General features: G+C 42.0%; 1 protein-coding gene across 13 annotated transcripts in view; it reads left to right on the top strand.

Annotated features, from left to right (window-relative positions):
- GRIP1 (glutamate receptor interacting protein 1) overlaps positions 1-23,682 on the top strand; it is an 837,005-nt gene that overhangs the window by 612,998 nt on the left and 200,325 nt on the right. For all 13 annotated transcript variants that reach the window (XM_077469661.1, XM_077469651.1, XM_077469652.1 and 10 more), the window contains 2 exons: positions 9,126-9,209; positions 18,478-18,553. In XM_077469661.1, coding sequence (XP_077325787.1) covers positions 9,126-9,209; positions 18,478-18,553 — 160 coding nt within the window. The remainder of the gene's footprint in view (positions 1-9,125; positions 9,210-18,477; positions 18,554-23,682) is intronic.

Raw genomic sequence — 23,682 nt, forward strand, 5'->3', positions numbered from 1 at the left:
TCTGAGTCTCGGCGGCTGAAGGATTTCTCAATGAGCATTAAAAGGCTAGCAAATTCAATAAAGATTTCTTATCCATGCCCAAATTGAATGTGCACTGTAAGGGTTGGCCTAATCCTGAAGGTATATACACTTCTCTCGAGATTTTTTCTGAGCTGTATCCTATGGAAGAATTTAGGAAAAATGGGCTGTTCCGGTAGTAATTGACATTTTAGTCCTCCATAAACACCTTACAGTTCCTATTGGGAATGTTTCCTTTTTAACCACTTCAGCCCCGGACCAATTAACAGCCTAAGGACCAGAGGTCTTTTTACAATTTCGCACTGCACTGCTTTAACTGATAATTGCGCGGTCATGCAATGCTGTACCCAAACGAAATTTGTGTCCTTTTCTGCCCACAAATAGAGCTTTCTTTTGGTGGTATTTCATTGCCTCTGCGATTTTTATTTTTTGCGATATAAATGGAAAAAGACCGAAAATTTTGAGGAAAAAAAATATCTTTTCTAATTTTTGTTATAAGAAAAATCGAATAAACTAAATTTTAGTCATACATTTAGGGCAAAATGTATTCAGCCACATGTCTTTAGTAAAAAAAATGTCAATAAGCGTATATTTTTTGGTTTGCGCAAAAGTTATAGCGTCTACAAACTAGAGTACATTTTCTGGAATTTACACAGCTTTTAATTTATGACTGCCTATCTCATTTCTTGAGGTGCTAAAATGGCAGGGAAGTACAACCCCCCCCCCCCCAAATGACCCCATTTTGGAAAGTAGACACCCCAAGGAAATTTCTGAGAGGCATGTTGAGCCCATTGAATATTTTTTTTTTTGTCCCAAGTGATTGAATAATGACACACAAAAAAAAAAAAAAAAAAAAGTTTACAAAAAGTTGTCACTAAATGATATATTGCTCACACATGCCATAGTTATATGTGGAATTGCACCCCAAAATATATTCTGCTGCTTCTCCTGAGTATGGGGATACCACATATGTGGGACTTTTTGGGAATCTAGCCGCGTACGGCACCCCGAAAGCCAATCACTGCCTTCAGGGTTTCTAAGGGTGCAAATTTTAGATTTTACTCCTCACTACCTATCACAGTTTCGAAAGCCATAAAATGCCAAAATAACACAAAACCCCCCCAAATGACCCCATTTTGGAAAGTAGACACCCCAAGCTATTTACTGAGAGGCATGTTGAGTCCATGAAATATTTTATATTTTGCCACAAGTTGCAGGAATATTACATTTTTTTTTTTTTGCACAAAGTTGTCACTAAATGATATATTGCTCACACATGCTATGGGCATAAGTCAAATTACACCCCAAAATAAATTCAGCTGCTTCTCCCGAGTACGGGGATACCACATGTGGGGGACTTTTTGGGAGCCTAGCCACGTACTGAACCCGAAAACCAAGCACTGCCTTCCGGATTTAAATATAAAACGCTACCAAAAAAACTGTTAGCGATCGCAGGGATCAGGCCTGACTCTGCAATCGCTGTAGTTATGTGTTTAGTGTTTTGTAAGTGACAGTGATCGATCGATACTGCACTTGGGTGGGCTGGGCGGAGGGGCAAAACGCAGGTGCTAGCGGGTATCTGGGCTGATCCCGCTAACAATGCGTTTTTTTTTGGAACCCTAAAATTGCTGGGGACGCTAGTATAGATCTGACCAGATCAGATATTGATCTGTTCAGATTCTATACCACTACGGGAGGTTTATGCTTTGCATGTGGGTGTTAGCGGTACTGGCACTAACCTAGCGCTGCCTGGGGCGACGCAGACCCTGACCCTAAAACCTAATTGATATCGCCCGCCTGAGTGATCAGGGGGTTAAACCTTTATTGGGTAATAAATGGTGGGTGCCCTGATGCTATAAAAAGCAAACTAACTAACCAGAGTCACCCGTAACACTTATACGGTGATCACTGGTGAAAGGGTTAACTAGGGGCAATCAGGAGGTTCAAATTTTTATTAGGTAGTATATGGGGGTCCCTGGCGCTATATAAAAACCTGACGGGGAACCTAAATAACTAACTGGCTAACCAGCGTCACCAGTGACATTTATACTGTGATCGCTGGTGAAAGGGTAAACTAGGGGCAATCAGTGGGTTAAAACCATTATTGGGTAGTATATGGGGGTACCTAGCGCTATAAAAACCTGGCGGTGAACCTAAAAAAATAACTAGCTACCTAGCGACACTAATGCAGCGATCAGAAAAATGATCGCTTAGTGACACTGGCAAAAGGGGTGAAAGGGTTAACTCTAAGGGCAATCAGGGGGTTAAATCTTTATTGGGGGGTGGTAGGGGGCTACCCTGGACCTAACACTAATTGCCCTGACAGTTTTTACTTTTACAACTGACACTGAATGCAGTGATCAGTAAATAAATGATCACTGCAATCAGTGACACTGTGACTGGGGGGGGAGGGGGGGCGGGGGGACATCGGGGGGCGATGGGGGGGTGGGGTTTGTGGGCCTGTGTTTTATTTAGTGTCAGTGTAGTGTTTGGTGCAGACTTACTGTGTCTTCTCCTCGTAGTCCGGTCAATAAGAGCGCCCTGAGGAGAATGACATCACTTCCTCCCCTGCCTGTGTATACAATACACAGTGGGAGGAAGCTTCTCATTCGCCAGGAGCGATCGAGAGGGGATGGCCAGAAACCAAGGGCCATCCCCTCATCCCAGATTGCTCCTGAAGCGAACCGGACCGCCGCATCCAGCGGGAGGTGGTCCGATCGGACCCCCCACCCACTGGAAGGCAAGCACGTACATGTACGTGCTTGTGCCTGTACATGCCATTGTAATGACGTACATTGGCATGCAGCGGTCCTTAAGTGGTTAAAGATACTACTGAGAGGCATTTTCATGCCCTGTTTGCCCTTGCAGGTACAGTCCTGCAGCCAGCTTTTGTCAGCATGTCTATTTGCCATATTTTATGCAAACTGGACAGATAAATGTAGACCATGAGCATGTCTTTGTTGACCCATTCTCTTGGAACAATTACAGTTCAAGCCCACAGCCTTATGTTTATTGTGGATGCTCTACAGTGGACTCCAGAAACCTAATTTCCTGCTCACTGATTTTCCCAGAAGTCTGCACTAAGATACAAGTCGGATTTGCGGCATTCCCTGCAGCAAAAATGTAATTTTTGGTAAGATGCTCACAATAGGAACAGGTCTAAAGGGATGCAGGCCCAGCAGCTTTCCTCATTAGAGCTCTGCAGCTAACACAGCTGATTGGTAATTATGAAACCACTCCCATTAGACATACTTTCCCACATGGGCACAGAGGAACAAACTGGGATTTCTTTTTTTTTTATCAACAAAAGTGAAGTTGAGTTTTAAGAATCAGCTTTAAAACCAAGACTCTTCACTTTTTTTTTCATTTCAAGCTCTGGCCCAATAAGTCCATCAAGCCTACCCAGAAGCCCTCCTCACAATGAAGTGGTGTCTTCAAATGGAGCCCTCTTTGGAGTAGGGGTCGTTAATTGGCATTTGCGCTAGTCTGGATCTGAGAGGTCCCAGACCTCTGGGTTCAATCTATTCGTAAATAAACAGAATGCCTATCTCATATCCCCATTTTCCCTATACACCAACGCTTTCTATAGTTTGCTGTTGGAGACCAGCACTTCTAATTTGTAGCACTGCCATTCTGGCTTCCTTCTACCTCCGGAGTGTTTACAAAAGTCCCTGACCTGCTTCTTGTTCCTCTGTGGACTCGGTATCCATGTCACACCACAACATTGTTAACCAGTATCCAAAAGACTATTCAGTTTCTTCAAACCTTTGGCTGGTTAAGAAACATTTCAAAATCTGCTCTCTGGCTCTCACACTGTGTTGAGTATCTAGGTCTGATCTTGGACACTCATCGATCCAAAATGCAGGCCATAGGTCGCATCTGTTTGAGGGTTCTGGATCTAATGGTATCCTACTTTGATGCGGTTCCCTTTGCCCATTTTCACTCCAGAACATTCCAGCTCAATATTCTTACCTCTTGGAACAGACCGATCCATCCTCTGGACTATCTTATGCATCTATCCAGCCAGACAATTCTCTCATTGCATGGCTGCTCTGCCACTGTGCACTGGAGTCAGTAAAGTGTTTCCTTTACATGCCCAGAAAGGTGGTCACAGTGAAACCTGCCTTAAAATTTTTAACTGGGGACCTGCTCTTCAGTCGAGACCTCATCATCATTCTGGAACTAAGAGCCATCATAGAATGTCTGAAATTGGAATCCCCCTTCTGCAGGATCATCCAGTAAGGGTGCAGTCAGACAGTGCCAACGCAGGATTGCAGCCCTAGCAAATGTGTTTGCCAGTGTCCAATTACCTGAAAGGTAGCCTGCATTTAACCTGTCATAGCCATCGTCTATGACAGGCTTCTGTTCTCTACTGAATTCAGAGATAAGGACTTTACAGGCAAGTCAAAATTTCTATTTTTTTCACCTGGAGATTCTGCCAATAACATGATTTCGGGCCTAGGATGAAAACACTCGCTGCACTGTATCTGTGGATGAGCAGCGTTGTTCCCCTAGGCTGTTCTCCTAATTTGGACTACAAACACCTCCCAAATAATTAGAGTTTTACTGTTTGTATTTGTAAGCCACAGCTAAGAAAGCTGGTAACATTGATTTTTTTGTTAAGCCCACAGGAAGGACACTAATGCACACAGATATTTACATGCTGAAAAGTCATCTAGCATAAAATTTGTCTGGGGTCCTGCATATGATCACCAGTGTGCATGAGGTCAAAGAGGGTCAACAGGTACTTTACTATTCATTAAGGTCCAAAATTCATTATCTGACACCTTTGCCTGCATTCTGAAGCTCCAGTAAATTATTTTGGACAGTGAACGTGTATCTGCCCTAATAAATGCATCATGCTTTAGACATCAGTTTGAGACACTTGAGTTGATTCAGAATCTATTATGAGTGCATTTGTCCTGCTGTTTTCCTGTATTTGTATATTTTATTCCAGTCTGTAAAATTCAACAGATAAATATGTATAGTGCATTAAAAGTGCAAAAACATATTGGGGTGAATTTGGGAGTCTCAACTATAGTTAAACTTGCTCCCATCCCCGTTCTAACTACCCTGTAAAGGCTAGATGCTTACACCTACCTATGCTGAGACCACTCTGGTCCGGTCACATGTTCTCTCAGTGGAAGCTTCGGTGAAGAGAAAAGATCACAGACAAACGGTTGTAATGCCTATGTGGGTATGTCACCCACAGGCTTATCAACTGTCTCTCCTCTACCCTGAAGCTGGTGCTGGGAGCTGATCATTTTACCAGACCGGAGCACCCTCCGCATAGGTAAGCATCATACCTTTACAGGGTAGTAGAAAAGGCTTAGAATGGGGTGGCATCAGGTTTAAGAATGGTTAGGATTTGACTGGACTTCTAATTTAATCCCTCCAGTTAATGTGTTGCTGCAAATTCATGAAGCATTTGCAACATTTCTGATTCTGGTAATGACCAATTCAAAATAAAATACTGACCAATTGTATCTTATGATAGTGGAACTAATAAAGATCAACTCTCTTTTGGCATACAGAGAGAGAAACTGGCATAGACATTTTGCGAAATTCTCACATGCATTCGCATGCACAAAATTCAAGTGAAAGTTCTCTAGCCAGGTACATGAATTTAGTGCATATTGCACCACTTTTAGAATCCATGAGACAATTTCACATAATCTGTCTGTGCCAGTCTTTATTAATTCCAGGAATTATGTTTGTTCACTGCAAAGGTTGTACTAACTACACCTTACTGAGGAACTCTAGCATGTCAGTTGACCAAGGGCCAAAAATGAGCATAATATACCGTATTTATCGGCGTATAACACGCACTTTTTCCCCCTTAAAATCACAGGAAAATCATGGGAGCGTGTTATACGCCAAACCACTGCCTCGGAGGGGAAGGAGGGAACGGACGCCACCGAAATAACCAGAGCCGAGTGTACTGTGTGCTCGGGTAGGCTCCGCTCACAGTCACTCCCAGTCCCAGCCTCCTAGCATTTACGTCCCGCCATTGGACCGGTGTTGTGGCTATCATAGGAGACGGGACAAGGGGTGGGACTGCGAGAGGAGCCAAGTACACAGGACATCCAGCTCTGTCTAGCTCTGTGGCGGTAACATTTAAAAACGATCATGCTGCAGTTTTAGGCAAGGCTGCAGGTGGACACTGTTGGGCAAGGCTGCAGGTGGACACTGTTGGGCAAGGCTGCAGGTGGACACTGTTGGGCAAGGCTGCAGGTGGACACTGTTGGGCAAGGCTGCAGGTGGACTCTGTTGGGCAAGGCTGCAGGTGGACTCTGTTGGGCAAGGCTGCAGGTGGACTCTGTTGGGCAAGGCTGCAGATGGACACTGATCATTCTGCAATGATGGGCAAGGCTGCAGATGGACACTGATAAGGCTGCATGGGCATTTCAAATGTACGTTTTTTTCCTTAAACTTCCCTCCTAAACTTGGGGTGCGTGTTATACACCAATAAATACGGTACCTGCTGCAGGGATTATAGTAAATATGTATTTGTCTTTCTATGTGATGTTCATCTTGGCTGTAATCAGACAGAGCAAGCAAATTGTTCCTGTAGCGCTATGATTAGTCAGGGCTGGGAGGGAACATCTAAAACATAAAGATTTTCCCAGCTGGTGGTTGACCTGTTAGTCAGCATGTGTGAGGGCAATGGCTGCATAATGATATCAGTAGGTGTAAATTCTGTGTTTTCTTTTTGGAGTCAGAGCTGTGAGACTGCAATGTAAAGAAATATTTTATTTTCCTTTATTAACCAAGTGTTATTTGCTGGAAGAGTTTTTTTTTCCTGATGTATCATGTTATACACTATTCATTTATCACAGGCACTTTACATACAGTTTGCATTACTTGGATTTGTCATGAATTTTGGACAGTGTATTGAAAAATACGTGTCTGTCTGTATCATTAACTTGAGGTTTTTAAAGTGTCATTAAACCCAGACTATGACAAACACTCATTGCATGCTATATAAAGGAGTGTGCATACTCGCAAAGTTATTAAAGCATTTGTTTTGTGTAGAGTAAAATATGCCTGGTTGATGCCTTCAGCTGTCCCTTCCATCTTCTCTGTGTCCCCATTGCAGGTTAAGATTGTCTACAAAAGAATACAAAAGGAGAGGGGCGTCTCTGGGTGTAGATTTAAAAACCAATTTTAATCACACAAAGTTAAACAACTCACATTTCAAAGGTTAAAAAGCGCAATGGATAGAACAATCCATCATCAGATCAGTCTACACATCCTGCCGGCTGGGACACTGGAGGCTGTCATACCCAGAAAGCTGCTGTAGATAGAGCGCTGGTCATGGAGACTCCTCCTCCTCTTCCTCCTCCTCCTCTTCCTCCTCCTCTTCCTCCTCCTCCTCTTCCTCCTCCTCCTCTTCTTCCTCTTCTTCCTCTTCTTCCTCCTCCTCTTCTTCCTCCTCTTCTTCCTCCTCTTCCTCCTCCTCCTCTTCTTCCTCCTCCTCCTCTTCCTCCTCTTCTTCCTCCTCCTCCTCTTCCTCCTCTTCCTCCTCTTCCTCCTCTTCCTCCTCTTCTTCCTCTTCTTTCTCTTCCTCTCACCAATCAGGGGCTGGCCAGACAGACTCACATTGTAGAGAGAGTGCATAGATCAGCAGGGTAATAGAAGCCCCTCCCAAGGATCTTTCCTTGTAAATGCCAAGGAGGAGGGAAAGATTCTGTAACAATAGTGCTTGCAGGAGTAAGTTACTTAGAGGTTAAAAAAAAAATGCAGTGGCATGATATGATTTATGAATGAATTATGACAATTAACACTTCTCTGTTTAGTATCACTTTAGTCAGATCACCTGATGTGCACATCCCTCATCTTGGCAAGTGATTTACTAATTAATAAAGTGAAGATAAAGGTCACCACTCCAAACCTTTTAACTCCCCAAAATGTCAGCCATTCTATAATTCTATCTTGTCCAGTATCACTTGGTTTCACTTGAATGCTTGTTTTGACAGGCATGCCCTATTTTTCTGCTGAAATCCTTTTGCAAAAAATGTGTATTATCCAATGACTTCTTGACTGATTGCTAATTATTTATGCAATTTTTGCCCATTAGAACAGTCTGTGCCCCCTTGGGAAGCTGTCTCAGAGAAACATTAGGAAGAGAGAGGCAATGTCTTTAAAGAGAGAACGTGGAATCCCCATTGGAAAATTTCTTCTCACCTCATACTTAATGGCAATTATAGCATTTTGATTTCCTATCATATTCTGTCCTCATCATAATGGTTGTCGGGAAGAATAGAAAGGGAGAATTATTCCAGCAGGGACACAAACGGTTCTAGATGAACTTTAATGAGCATTTTCCTAATGAGCAATCAGAGCTGGTATAATGGGAAGTACATATAGTTGTTCATCAAGCTTTTGAACTGGACTGCAAAAGACTTGCCAATTTCTGGTTGCTCTTCTTCCCCCAACTTAAAGTGTATCTAAACCCAAGAACAAAAAATATACATATTGTAGCTTACCGCTCCTAAATTTAATGGATGCAATTATTTTAATTTTTTAAGCTACTTTTCCCTTTATTTTCACCTGGGGATTCTTCCACGTACATGCTTTCAGTCATTAGGATGATGGTGCTCACTTGCTGTACTGGTATCTATGCAGCAGCAGTATTGTAACCCTGGGGCAGGACTCGATTAAACCTTCCAATTTCATCTTTTCTTTACCATAGGAGGGTGGTGTTCTGTAGTCATCAGAGATGGCCGGGGAGAAATTTTGATTATGTGTCGCCTTACTTGGGCATTGTTTTTCCTTTGTTGGAGAGGTTTGTAAAAAAATCTTCTATTAAAAACTCTAGCGGATTAAAAAATAAGAGATAGCACAATGCAGAAGCCGAGAGCACAAGAAATAATCGGCTCAAAAGATTTCTTTTAGAATAAACTTTTTTTCTTTTTTTTTTTTGTACTTCTAGAATTGATATACCATAAGGCTTTCAGTTGTATTGTTAACAGATCAAAAGTGAACAAATACAAGAAGCTCATTGCTAGCGTTTACATTTACTTTATTAAAAAAAAAAAAGTTATGTAAAACACAATTTTGTATTCTGTGCATTTTTTTAAGTTATTTTTTATCTTTCTTTGTAGCTATACAAGGATCAGGGGTCATTTTTAGGACTGTGGAAGTGACACTACACAAAGAAGGCAACACCTTCGGATTTGTAATACGAGGTAAGTCACAACTATCTAATATTCTGTAAGCCAGAACAATAAAAAGCTGAAGGAAAAATATTTTCCTGTATAAACCTTTTTAGATATTTTATTTAGCTTTTCTAAAGGGCTTTAAAATAACAGTAGCTTACAATTGAACTTTTTATTCTTTTTATTGTTTTTTATTTATCATCCCTGTCGTGGGGGGGGGGGGGCTTTGGTGCAATATCAGGGGACCCCTGACATCTCCCCTTTGAGACAGGGAAAGGGACTGAGGACACAGATTCCCCAGTCTCTCTGCAGTCTCAGCTGCACTGGAAATGGACAGGAAACGGCAGCTCCTCTCCATTCATAAAGTGAAGCATCATAAGCTCAGTTATGAATGGACAGAGTCGGTGATCACTGACTCTCTGCATTTGGAAAAGGAAGGGGCCGGTAAATTACATTTCCTCTGCTCTCCATCCTGATAGATCGGGGGTGGGGGGGGGGGGCGGTGGAGCAGGACCCGGAGGAGGACGGGGACTGGAGGAGGACCTGCGGAGCACAGAGTGGGACCAGAGGGGGTTCCGGAGGAGAACACAGAGAAAGAGGAGGACCCAGGGAGCTGGAGGACACAGGGGGACAGTCAAGACTAAACCCGTGCTGCAGTGGCGGGGGGGTTACAAGCACCAATCCCCCCCATATAGCCTTTAAGTAAAACAGCTGACAGCCACCGGAGGGAGAGGGGAAGAAGCAGCTGTCGGCTGCTTTATTAAAAGGCTATACAGGGTGATCGGTGCTTGTAACTGCCCCCACCACTGCACTGATCACCTGTGAGGCTGCCTGCCCCCTCCGCTACACTGAGGATGCCTGGTCCGATACAATAGGTATCAGATAAAGCATCGGAGCATTGCACGAGTACCTATACTTTTGCAAATGCTTGTTATCGACACCAATAACGATACTAGTATTGGTGCAACCCTAGTCAGATTGGATAGCTTTGTGGCAGGACAAAAAAAAAAGAAGCAGCACTGCTTCTTCATCTTGCACTCCAGTTCTGCTATACAGGGACTGCTTGTATTCTAAAAGTATACTTGGAGAAATATGGCCAAAGCTCTGCACTCCTGTGACCCAGATTCAGCCAACAGCAGACATCACAGAGCTGGTCCAGGGTCTGCAGGGATGCCAACAATAATATTGGGATTCACCCAGATGCCTGACCACTCCCTCCCACAGTCGAATGCTTTAGTGAGTGCAGGTGTAGCGCATACAGCGGAGACTGGCATTCCCTGCTATGTGCTGTTTTTTCATTCCTGCACTTTTCTTTTAATTATGTAATATTACAGTGTTACATTTATTTGTGGGCCTTTTATCTGCCTAGAGCTCGGGTTTTAGGTTTTTTAGAGGATAAACATATAGCATTACAAATTAAACAAGTGCCCATTTACCCTGGAGTTGGGCTTTTAACCAATTGATCTCTGAAAGATTTACCCCCCTTGATGACCAGGCCATTTTTTGCGATACGACATTGCATTTAACTGACAATTGGGTGGGTCGTACAATGCTGTAACCAAATAAGATTTGTTATTTTTTCCCACAAATTAGAGCTTTCTTTTGGTGGCATTTTTTATTTTTTGCGCTATAAACAAAAAAAAGTCTGACAATTTTGAAAAATAAAAACAATTTTTACTTTAAAAAATCCAATAAAATAAAAATAAATCGAATTTCTTCATAAATTTAGAGCAATATGTATTCTGCTACATGTTTTTGGTAAAAGTAGTATAGATTTGGTTTACGCAAACATTATGTCTACAAACTATGGGATGTGCAGTTGCAAAAGAAAAGTATGTGAACCCTTTTGGAATAATATGGATTTATGCACAAATTGGTCATAAAATGTGATCTAATCTTCATCTAAGTCACAACAGACAATCGCAGTCTGCTTAAACTAATAACACACAAATAATTAGGGTTACCATGTTTTTATTGAACACACCATGTAAACATTCACAGTGCAGGTAGAAAAAGTATGTGAACCCTTGGATTTAATAACTGGTTGAACCTCCTTTGGCAGCAATAACTTCAACCAAACGTTTCCTGTAGTTGTAGATCAGACGTGCACAACGGTCAGGAGTAATTCTTGACCATTCCTCTTTACAGAACTATTTCAGTTCAGCAATATTCTTGGGATGTCTGGTGTGAATTGCTTTCTTGAGGTCATGCCACAGCATCTTAATCGGGATGAGGTTAGGACTCTGACTGGGCCACTCTAGAAGGCGTATTTTCTAATGTTTAAGCCATTCTGTTGTTTTACTTCTATGCTTAGGGTCGTTGTCCTGTTGCAACACCCATCTTCTGTTGAGCTTCAGCTGGTGGACAGATGGCCTTAAGTTCTAAATGTCTTGATAAACTTGGGAATTCATTTTTCCATCAATGATAGCAATCTGTCCAGGCCTTGACGCAGCAAAGCAGCCCCAAACCATGATGCCCCCACCACCATACTTCACAGTTGGGATGAGTATTTGATGGTGTGCCGTGCCTCTTTTTCTCCACACAGTGTTGTGCGTTTCTTCCAAACAACTCAACTTTGGTTTCATCTGTCAACAGAATATTTTGCCAGAACTGCTGTGGAACATCCAGGTGCTCTTGTACAAACTGTAAATGTGCAGCAATGTTTTTTTGGGACAGCAATGGCTTCCTCTGTGGTATCCTCCCATGAAATCCATTCTTGTTTAGTGTTTTACGTATCGTAGATTTACTAACAGGGATGATGGCATATGCCAGAGACTTTTGTAAGTCTTTAGCTGACATTCTAGGATTCTTCTTCGCCTCATTGAGCAGTCTGCACTGTGCTCTTGTAGTCATCTTTATGGGACGCCCACTCCTAGGGAGAGTAGTAGCAGTGCTGAACTTTCTCCATTTATAGACAATTTGTCTTACCGTGGACTGATGAACAGCAAGGCTTTTGGAGATACTTTTATAACCCTTTCCAGCTTTATGCAAGTCAATAATTCTTAATCGTAGGTCTTCTGAGAGCTCTTTTGTGTGAGGTATCATTCACATCAGGCAATGCTTCTTGTGAAAAGCAAATCCAGAACTGTTGTGTGTGTTTTTTTTATAGGGCAGGGCAGCTGTAACCAACACCTCCAATCTCATTGATTGGACTCCAGTTGGTTGACACCTCACTCCAATTAGCTTTTGGAGACCTCATTAGTCTAGGGGTGCACATACTTTCTCCACCTGCAATGTGAATGTTTACATGGTGTGTTCAATAAAAACATGCTAACCTTTAATTCTTTGTGTGTTATTAGTTTAAGCAGACTGTGATTGTCTATTGTTGACTTAGATGAAGATCAGATCACATTTTATGACCAATTTGTGCAGAAATCCATATCATTACAAAAGGGTTCACATACTTTTTTTTGTAAATGTATTTATGGAATTTTCATTTATTCTTTTTATACTAGTAATGTCGGAGATCTGCGACTTATAGTAGGACTGCGGTATTGCGGCAGAAATTGGGACACTAACTGACACTCTGCAGGAACCAGTGACAAATACAGTAATCACTGCTAAAAATATGCATGGTCACTGTACTAATGACACTGGTTGGGAAGGCGTTAAACAACATTTAGGGCGACCAAAGGCTTAACTGTGTGCCTAGCCAGTGTTTTTGTGTTTACTGCGTACTGCTTTGCAGACACAGGATTGCCCCCCCCCCTTTCTATGCTCCTTGGGTGCATAGAAAATTGTTTTGCTATCCTGTCGTGTATGGGCACTTGGTACCTGCTCTTAGGGTTGAAGCAACTTGATATTGTTAGGTTCATGACAGGTCTTCTTACAATGTTTCCTGTGTTTAAAAAATTAAGTTAGCTTGTAAAAGCTTAGGGGCTGGATATAATCCATTACCATTGTAATTTCCACATATTTTTCCACATTTTTCCTTGTTAGCTCCTCAAAGGTATTTTAACATGATGTTAAATTACATTTTGCTCAATTATTTGCCAACACATGATGAAAGACTGAATATTCTTTGAATGTTCTAAGCTTGTTTTCTGTGGCCTGTTTTGCAGCCTTTCATCGCATGCTAGATTGTAAAATCCATACCCTTGAGGCTGTTGATGTAGACGCTAAACTTTTACATTATTTAAGGGATATTTATCAAGCTAGTTACCAACAAAATAAGGCACATATCTAATGCAAATCAGTTTACTACTTGCTTACCAAAATATTTTTTGTTTTGTATGCATTTGTGACCCCCTGTGCCTGCAGTCCTGAGCATTGAAAGACCTGTGGCAGATTTACGCTTGTTTATTTCAGTTTATGCTGTTTGCAGCTCCACCCAAGGCTGGAGCCAAAATTATGGGTATTCCCGTAAGGAAGCACAGCCTGCATTGTGGTTTCTATTCAGATTAATGTGCCTATGCTCAGATAATTCAGAACAGGATTGTTTTGGGCACATTACTCTGTGTCTCTGATCACAAAGTCCAGGCATACAAAACTATAATACATAAGAACACATGCAAGAAGTACAATGCAGATTGGCATCTGCTGCCTCTGTATGTTGCAACTTCACTTGGGTACTTTTTATTTCCCCTTTTATGTCTATTCAGCCAGCTTCACATATTTACCCCCTACTTCTCTCCTGCTAGACTCTATGGGGTTGATTCACTGCAAGTGCATTGGAAATGCAGTTACTGTAGATCTGAGGGTAAGATCTGAAATGAGGGGAAGCTTTGCTGATTTCTATCATCCAATCAAGTGCAAGCAAATGTCCCCCTCAGATTTACAGCGACTGCGCTTCCAAGTGAACTAGTAGTGCATAGTGCAACTCCCCATCTGTATGCTGACTTCTCATACTCTGCTTTTGTCAGGGTTCTGTGTTGATCTCACACACCTCCTCTCCTCCTGTCTTGTCTAGACTCTGTGTCTTCTGGTTGGCTTCATGCAGAGAGCACACACTCAGCTCTGATGCCACGTCTGCCATCTTCAGCAGCAGCAGGCAAATTCGTGAATGCACTGAATGAGCAGTGCTGGAACTTCTATTTCCTCACAGCACACTTTCTTTGTCACAGACAGAATTATAAGTCAATAAAAAAACAAGGAGCCCTGTGCTGACAGGCTTTCTCTCCCCGTGCCATAGTGAATGGCAATGCTGTCTCCAGAGATCCCCTGCTGCCAAAGACCACAGCTGTTACTTATTATACAGTAGATCCAGACCCCTTGAAAGTAACAAACAAACTATTTCTTGGAGGGATGAATTTACCAGAAATTAACTAATAATGAAAAAAAATAATGAGAATACTGTATGCAACACATGTTAAAAGACAAAATATAAATAAAAAAGCAAGGGTCTGTACCAGGGCCGGAACAAGGGGTGGGCAGGAGAGGCGGTTGCCCCTGGCGCAATGGTTTATTTCAGAGGTAGGGGGCACCCTGACCCTAACCCTAAGGGAAAGGGGGGCGCAGTTTGGCATCTTTACCCTGAGCGCTGGATGACCTTGTCCCGGCACTGGTCTATACGCTCTGTACAAAGCAAAACCATACACTTAGGCCTCTTTCACACCGACGTCCCGTTCAAGCCCGCCTGTCAGTTTTTTAGGCGGACCTGAACGGGTGCTCCATAGAGGTCTATGGAGCGTCGGATGTCAGCGGTGACATGTCCGCTGACATCCTACCCGCTCCGATCCGAAAAAGTGTAACGGAGGAAAAAGCTATTTTTCCATCCGTCTGCGGATCGGATCGGGTGACGACGGGCACTGCGGTCCGTCGTCATCCGATCTCCCATAGGGGAGAGCGGCGCTGTGACAGATCCGTCCCTGCGCAGTGTGCAGAGACGGAGCTGTCATCTCCCTGCTCAGCGGGGATCGGCGGAGTGATCCCCGCTGAGCAAACGGACATCCACGGGGCGGATCAGAACTGATCCGCCCCGTGTGAAAGGACCCTAAACCTGCAAAAATATACATAATTACACATATAAAAATGTTGTTGTTCTTACAAACATAAAAAAAACAATAAAGGTAAGAAACCCAATTGTGTCTCACCCCTGAGAACCTAGACACCACCAAAGCAAATGATAAATTCAATGCCCCTATGTATTCAAACGGAAAAATGTATGCAACTATATATAATAAAAATCCTTATATTAAGGATATATACAATAACCTCTACATTGCCATTTTACTTTGCTGTCTTAAAAAAAAAAACACACAAAAAAAGAGGAGGAAAGGCAAAAGTCAACATTGGTTCATATATACTATAACAAAAAGAAAAAAATTTAACATGAAATATCCTAATCATAAAAGTCAGAGAGTCGAGTATCCTAATCATAAGAGTCAAGTCCCACTCAAAATTTAAACCTCCTGGAGTCCTGGTTTAGAGGGAAAATATCCAAAAGACTCTCCTAGGGGTGACAACTTTTTCAATTCCCTATATTTGTAATAGGGTGGTGTCACCTCCATGATACCCATTGATGTGTCTATCAACACTCGTGCCATGTTGTTTCTCTGTGTCATAAACATGATCATGTAGGCGATCTCTGCATCCTTCTAGTTGTGTGACCCACATACTGGATTGCACACATTTATCAAGTGATCAAATAGATCACATTCCTAGTGTTGCAATTTATGAAGCTCTGGATTTAAAAAAATCGATCATTCATTGTGGAAGGAAGTTGGTCACTTTTTAGAACCCGAGGGCAGCATGGACAATGATCGGCACCGCACTTCTACGTGCCAACAAAATCTAGCCATGTTCTGCTTTGTTTGCTGAAACTAAACTCACTTGGGGACAAGGCATTTGCCAACGCCAGTGCTCACCGTGACACAGATTTTATCCCCCCCAGACAAGATTTTGGTATAACATTCATCCTCATACAGAATTGGCACATAACGTTGCACTATTTTTCTGATCTTATTCTATTCCAGACTGTATGAGGCTAAAAAAGATTGGGTACTAATAGATGTAAGTTCACGTCTCTTGTCTCGTAGCAACCTCTCCCTAGGGGTGGATTCTGCTATCTCAATTGCCCGATTTCTAGTATTGGGCTGGTGACCCCCATCAAGAAACCTAGAATACATCCTATCTCTCTTGTTGAAAACCCCCCTCCTCACTGCAGATCCTTCGCACCCTGAGAAATTGGCCAACACGTAGGAGGGTATTCCCAGAGAGGGGTTTCCTATATAAATTTGATACAATACGACCCTGTCAAAAGTGTAGTGTAAGCGCTCTACTTATATATATATATATATATATACCTTAAGGTGATACAAAAATGGTATGTGCTCATGTGTATCAAAATATATAAAAATACCCCAAAGAAACGGGGGTGGTGCTACGTGGCAACAAAACCTGAAAGTACATATGAAGTGACTTCCAAATATGTGTGTAAACAAGAAAAACAAAAATTATTGTATGGAAACTATGTGAATAATTGTCCCAGTGGTGAAACAACCGGTAACTACAGATAGATAATCACAGTGATGAAGTCCATATATAAATATATAGTCCAAATAAGCGTGCAAGATGTCAATCCGGATGTGTTGTGATGACAACCAGAATTCTGTGATATTGTGATCGAGGAAAGTAATATTTCACCCTGTGACGATCCCACCACCTTATAGGGCACGAGCTTACCAGATCTATATGACCCTAGTAGACATACGCCTCAGGGGTCAATCAAAGCTTGTGATCTCAGCCAGTATAGTGGATGTATCAATCATAGCATTTACGATCCCAACAAACGACTAGATGTAGTCACCGTTCTTCGTGTGCAAATCCGACAACAACTCAGGCATGGAAGATGAAGAAACAAGGCCAACATGGCATAATAACGTTTTTTTTTAAAAACTCTTTAATAAAAAAATATTGCTAAAACTCACATTTCCAAGATGGGCAATACAGCATGTCAAAGAGAAAAGGTGGCAGTAGCGAAGTACTCCCGACGCGTTTCGACCCACCGGTCATCAGGCGTATGTCTACTAGGGTCATATAGATCTGGTAAGCTCATGCCCTATAAGGTGGTGGGATCGTCACAGGGTGAAATATTACTTTCCTCGATCACAATATCACAGAATTCTGGTTGTCATCACAACACATCCGGATTGACATCTTGCACGCTTATTTGGACTATATATTTATATATGGACTTCATCACTGTGATTATCTATCTGTAGTTACCGGTTGTTTCACCACTGGGACAATTATTCACACAGTTTCCATACAATAATTTTTGTTTTTCTTGTTTACACACATATTTGGAAGTCACTTCATATGTACGTTCAGGTTTTGTTGCCACGTAGCACCACCCCCGTTTCTTTGGGGTATTTTTATATATTTTGATACACATGAGCACATACCATTTTTGTATCACCTTAAGGTATATATATATATATATATAAGTAGAGCGCTTACACTACACTTTTGACATGTCTTTCAGCTAAAAGGGTCCCTAATTTTAGCGTGTCAGCAGCTGGTCGCTTATATCTTCTTACTATTTTTCATTTTTTATTTTTCCCTTTTTCACTTTTTTATTTCCATTTGCACAATATTGTTGTTGTATATCTCTATACAATACGACCCTCCCTGCTAGACAAAACTACATCCAAAAAGGGAACAAATGTGTCACTCAAATGCCCTGTAAATTTGAGGTTTAAATTATTATGTAAAAACAACAATAAGTCATCCAATGTACCTGCAGATTTGAAGCAGATGAACAACAGATCATCGACCTGTTTTGCAGGGATCTAAAGCCCACAATTATTTTGTGAGGTACTGGTTTAATTGAAATTCCACATAGACATGAGTTAGATTTCTATAGAAAATATCTGCTACATTTTTGGAGTTTTGAACCAAACATGCACAATATGACAGCAGTACCAATATACACCATATAATAAAGTAAACAGATGTCCTATCATTCTATACTGTAAAGGCCACCTGATTTAGCAGAGAAATGTTTTTGCTATATCCTTCAATAGAAGTAGCTTGATGTATCATGCTTTATAGTTCTGTTTATTTCTGTTTTCTTTTTTAAAGGCTAACATTCTAAGAGTGTTGTGTGATCTGTGCATTCTGCTTGTTTCTTTCTAGTGACCTTTACAGCTCTGTGTTTTGCTGCCAGCCAACCTGACAGTAATCTTTCATGTTCTCTAATTCTATTGCCATAGCTGAATGTTTAGTGGCAAGGAAAGACTGAATGTGATATTTGTGTCGAATAGTGAAGACTAATGTATTTGAGGTTATGAAGCCGCGAGCAGGATGCGTGTGCGTGCTCGGAGCCATAAGTTTATTCTCTTTCCTTTTTTTCCAGGAGGTGCACATGAGGACAGGAATAAATCTCGTCCTGTTGTAATAACTTGCGTTAGACCTGGAGGACCAGCTGACAGGTACAATACATCTTTCTGCAGCAATACAAATGGATCTGGGTTATTCTGGCACACTAGCAGATAAGCTATGCATCAAATGTTATAAGCAAATATAATGAATGTGCAAGTCCTTACTATGTATTAAAAGCAACACTGCCAAAAAAAATCTGCAGAGGATGCTTATTCCTCATCTCCTGCATCCGTTATCTGCTATTACCATTGGTTTACACAATGACAGTGTATTCCCAGACACAATGCAATAAAGAAGACATATGACAACAATAGTTACTATTATTCAAAGATAGCAAGACAATACTAGAACGTTCACGCTAACCAGGCTGATGAAATAAAAATAACAAACTTTCTGTCAAAACACACCGCTGTGTAGACATATATGGCTGTTTTCTGCTGCAGGATAATGGGTATGTTCTCAAAGCTATTTAGTATTCCAGCCAGCGTAAGCAGTCATTTAGTTTTTACAGTGTTTTGCGTCATTTCCTGAATTCTTATAGCGCAACTTTTTTGTTCTGTTTTGATGCCTGAAATAAGTGGTAGCAGTTATACCACAATAATTTATAGAGGGCTCTGTGTGTAATAAGCAGAAATCTATTCTGAAAGAGAGTTTTCTGACTGGTGGGAAAATCTAGACCTGCGTTACTAGAAATGGAGTGCACGGATGAAAATTGTTGTAATTTTCAATCCTAATGCTATTCCTTTTACCAGGGCTGGATTTCCAGACCTAGATACGGTAGGCCATCAGCTTATACTGTCCAAAACAAAAGCCTTCTGCTAGTGTAACCTCTTTACATGGCCATTTTTCTAGTTTAATTGGTACTAACCCGGCTTAGAACGTTGTGACTTTATTCAGCTTATATGAGACAACTGTACTAAAAGAAAAGCTGCCTCATGCCTATTGCTTCTCATGGTGCCTCCATCCATGCTTGTGTTTTTGAGATTTCTGAGGATCACTTTGGGAAAAGTCATGTGTTTAAAGTAGTAATGCAAAAACAAAGATGTATTAAACTGCAGCTGACCAATTCTAATACAGTGGTCATAAAAAGTCTACACACCCCTATTAAAATGTGAGGTTTTTGTGATGTAAAAAAATTAGACACAGATAAGTCATTTAAGAACCTTTAATGTGACCTATAAACCGTACAACTCAATTGAAAAACAAACTGAAGTCTTTTAGAGGGGGAAGTAAAAATAAACTAAAATAATGTGGTTGCATAAGTATGCACACCCTCTTATAACTGGGGATGTAGCCGTGTTCAGAAGCTATCACATTCAAACTCATGTTAAATAGGAGTCAGTACACACCTGCCATCATTTCAAGTGCCTCTGAGTAACCACAAATAAAGTTCAGCTGTTCTAGTAGGTTTCCTGACATTTTCTTAGTCGCATCCTACAGCAAAAGCCATGGTCCACAAAGAGCTTTCAAAGCATCAGAGGGTTCTTATTGTTAAAAGGTATCAGTCAGGAGAGGGGTACAGAAGAATTTCCAAGAAATTAGATACCATTGAACACAGCAAAGACAGTCATCAAGTGGAGAAAATATGGCACAACAGTGACTTTACCAAGAACTGGATGTCCCTCCAAAATTGATGAAAAAGACTAGATGAAAACTGGTCAGGGAGGCTGACAAGAGGCCTACAGCGACATTAAAGGAGCTGCAGGAATATCTGGCAAGTACTGTGTGGTACATGTGACAGCAATCTCTCGTTTTCTTCATATGACTGTGCATCTATGGGGTATAGTGGTACAAAGAAAAACATCCAAGCCTAGCTAAATTTTGCAAAAGCACATCTGAAGTCTCCCAAACAAAAATCATGTGGGAAAATGTGTTGTGGTCTGATAAAAACCAAGTTGAACTTTTTGGCCATAATTCCCAAAAATATGCTTGGTACAAAAACAACACTGTACACCTCCAAAAGAACACTATACCCACAGTGAAGCATGGTGGTAGCAGCATTATGCTTTGGGGCTGTTTTTCTTCAGCTGGAACAGTGGCCTTAGTCAAGGTAGAGGGAATTATGAGGCGTTCCAAATACCAGTCAGTTGGCACAAAATCTTCAGGCCTCTGCTAGGAAGCTGGACATGAAGAGGAACTTCATCTTTCAACATAACAACCCAAAGCATACATCCAAATCAAAAGGAATGGCTTCACCAGAGCTTAGACCTGAATCCGATTTGAAAATCTGTGGGGTGATCTGAAGAGGGCTATGCACAGGCGATGCCTTTGCAATCTGACAGATGTGGTGTGTTTTTGCATAGAAGAGTGAGCAAATATTGCCAAGTTAAGATGTGCCATGCTGATAGACTTGTACCTATAAAGATGGAATGCTGTAATAAAATCAAAAGGTGCTTCAACAAAGTATTAAGGGTGTGCACACTTATGCAACCATATTATTTTTAGTTTATAGATCACATTAACCACTTGAGACCCGCGCTATAGCCGAATGACGGCTACAGCGCGAATCTCCTTTGCCGGGACTACGTCTATTGACGTCATTCCGTTGCCAAGCGGCCTGCGCACCCCCTGAGGGGCGCGCGCGGTGCGCTCTGTGATCGGCGAGTCTGAGACTCGCCTGATCACCGATCCGAGCAAGGGGTCGATCCCGACCCCTTATCACATGATCAGCTGTCAGCCAATGACAGCTGATCATGTGATACAACGGAGCCGGTAATCGGCTATTATTCCTCCTCGCGCTGACAGCGCGAGGAGAAAAAAAAAAGCCGATCACCGGCGGCCGTGATCGGGACTTCAGTCCCGATCACGGCCAGCCCTGCCAGTGCCCACCTGCCCCCTGCCAGTGCCCACCTGCCCCCTGCTTTGCCACATCAATAAAAAATGTGTCCCCCCCCCTGTCAGTGCCACCCAGCAGTGCCCATAGTGCCACCCAGCAGTGCCCATAGTGCCACCCAGCAGTGCCCATAGTGCCACCCAGAAGTGCCCATAGTGCCACCCAGCAGTGCCACCCAGCAGTGCCCACAGTGCCACCCAGCAGTGCCCACAATCTGCCTCAACTAAGGTGCTGCACCCCAGTGCCACATATCTGTGCCCATCAGTGTCATCTACCAGTGCCCAGCAGTGCCACCTATCAGAGCCACCTATCAGTGCCCATCAGTCCCATCTATCAGTGGTACCTATCAGTTCTCCTTAGTGCCGCCCATCTTTGCCCATCAGTGCCGCCTTATCTGTGCCTATTAGTGCGCCTTAACTATGCCTATCAGTGCCCACCAGTGCAGCCTATCAGTGCCCACCAATGCAGCCTATCAGTGCCCACCAGTGCAGCCTATCAGTGCCGCCTCATCAGCGCACTTCAATGAAGGAGAAAAATGACCTGTTTGCAAAATTTTATAACAAACTATTAAACATGATTTTTTTTTTTTTTTTGCATCTTTTTTTGTTTGTTTAGCAAAAAATAAAACTCCCAGCTGTAATTAAATACCACCAAAAGAAAGCTCTATTTGTGGGAAAAAAATTATAAAAATTTCATTTGGGTACAGTGTTGTATGCCCGCACAATTGTCATTCAAAGTGCATCAGCGCTGAAAGCTGAAAATTGGTCTGGGACTGAGGGGGGTTTAAGTGCCCAGTAAGCAAGTGGTTAAGGGTGGAAAAAGTTCTGAAATTTATTTATCTTTGTCTCATTTTTTTACATCACAAAAACCTGACATTTTAACAGGGGTGTGTAGACTTTTTATATCCACTGTATTAGAATTGGTAAGTTTCAGTTTAATGCATCTTTGTTTTTGCATTTATTATCACTTTAAGCATGATTTTTCCCAAAGTGATCCTCAGAAATCTCTAAAACACAACAAGCATAGATGGATTCACCATGAGAAGCAATAGGCATGTACCTATAGGAGGCAGAGGCATCAGAGAAACCTGACATTTTAATTATTTGCTGACTGCACGCCATTTGACAGCAGAAGTATGGCACTCCTGCACGAATCGCTGTAGCTGTACAGCAGGCGCTTTAAGGAGCATAGGGAACGCGCGCAACCACTGCGTGATGTAGGAGCCAATGCGCGTGGCCGGCGGCCACGATTGCCCCTGAGAAGGTCAATGTAAAATGACAAATCTCTGTTCTGTCAGGGGAGTAGAGACAGATTGTCTGCTCTTAGTACTTAGGTGCAGCATTCAGCCTCCTCCCCCGGTCAGAAGCACACTGAGAGAACACATTTAACACCTTGATCGCCCCCTAGTGTTAACCCCTTCCCTGCCAGTGACAACTTTTTTTTTTTGCACAAAAAATATGTAGAAGAATACATATCGGGACGTGCCTGGTTGCGTGACAATTTTGGACAGCAATCTTCTGTATGGCTTGTGCTTTGCTCAATGTTACTCTAGACCCCAACCCGTCTTTAGCATTGTTGAATCATGTCGCCCTTGATTGTACTAGAGCCTGACTCTGTCTACTCTTGCAGCTAATGACAGCTGCCAAACAGATAGCCAGAGCATGCAAATCTCTCAAATTATGCATTCTTGAAGTGAAAAACAGAGTCACTCAAGCCACAATTCATGGTAAAATCGAGGCCACTATTCTAGACATAATCTCCCACCACCTTAAAATATGGCAACCTTGGGTAGCCTATTTCCTACCCCCGGAATTTGACAAACCCCTGACAAATGCTTTATGACATGGGCTCTCGCTCGCAGTGCCTCTCTCCCTCGCAGCAGCTTCTTTCTTTCTCGACTGCTTCTTCCGCTTTCCTCCTCCCTTTTAACCCCCTTTCTCAAGTTCACCATTGGTAGCATGGTATATTGGTATATCGTATTTGTCTTACCAGCTTCTGGATTACCACGTGGTATCTCTCCCTAGTGCTTAATTTACTGTTGTTCTAAACCTCTCTGTATCCCCAATGCCAATAATGTTTCGTTGACAATCAACAAGGAATACCAACAATGTATTGGTTAATTGAAACCAATGAATACCCCTTGTTATGTTTCTTGATATGTTACCAATAAAAAAAAATTTGAACAAGGGAAAGAGTAGGGCAGGTGCGTTTCGGCTCAAGTGTGCCTGCCCTTTTTTTTGCCTACTTTTTAACATGTGCCAATAAAGTGTCTACATTTGAATATTGAGAAAAATAAAAAAATATTATCGGTCTAAACTGAGGTAGAAATTATTTTTTTTTAAATAT

The sequence above is a fragment of the Lithobates pipiens genome, unplaced genomic scaffold (assembly GCF_037356315.1).
Source record: "Lithobates pipiens isolate NorthernLeopardFrog02 unplaced genomic scaffold, aLitPip1_a1.2 Scaffold_8, whole genome shotgun sequence".
Taxonomy (NCBI): Eukaryota; Metazoa; Chordata; class Amphibia; order Anura; family Ranidae; genus Lithobates; species Lithobates pipiens.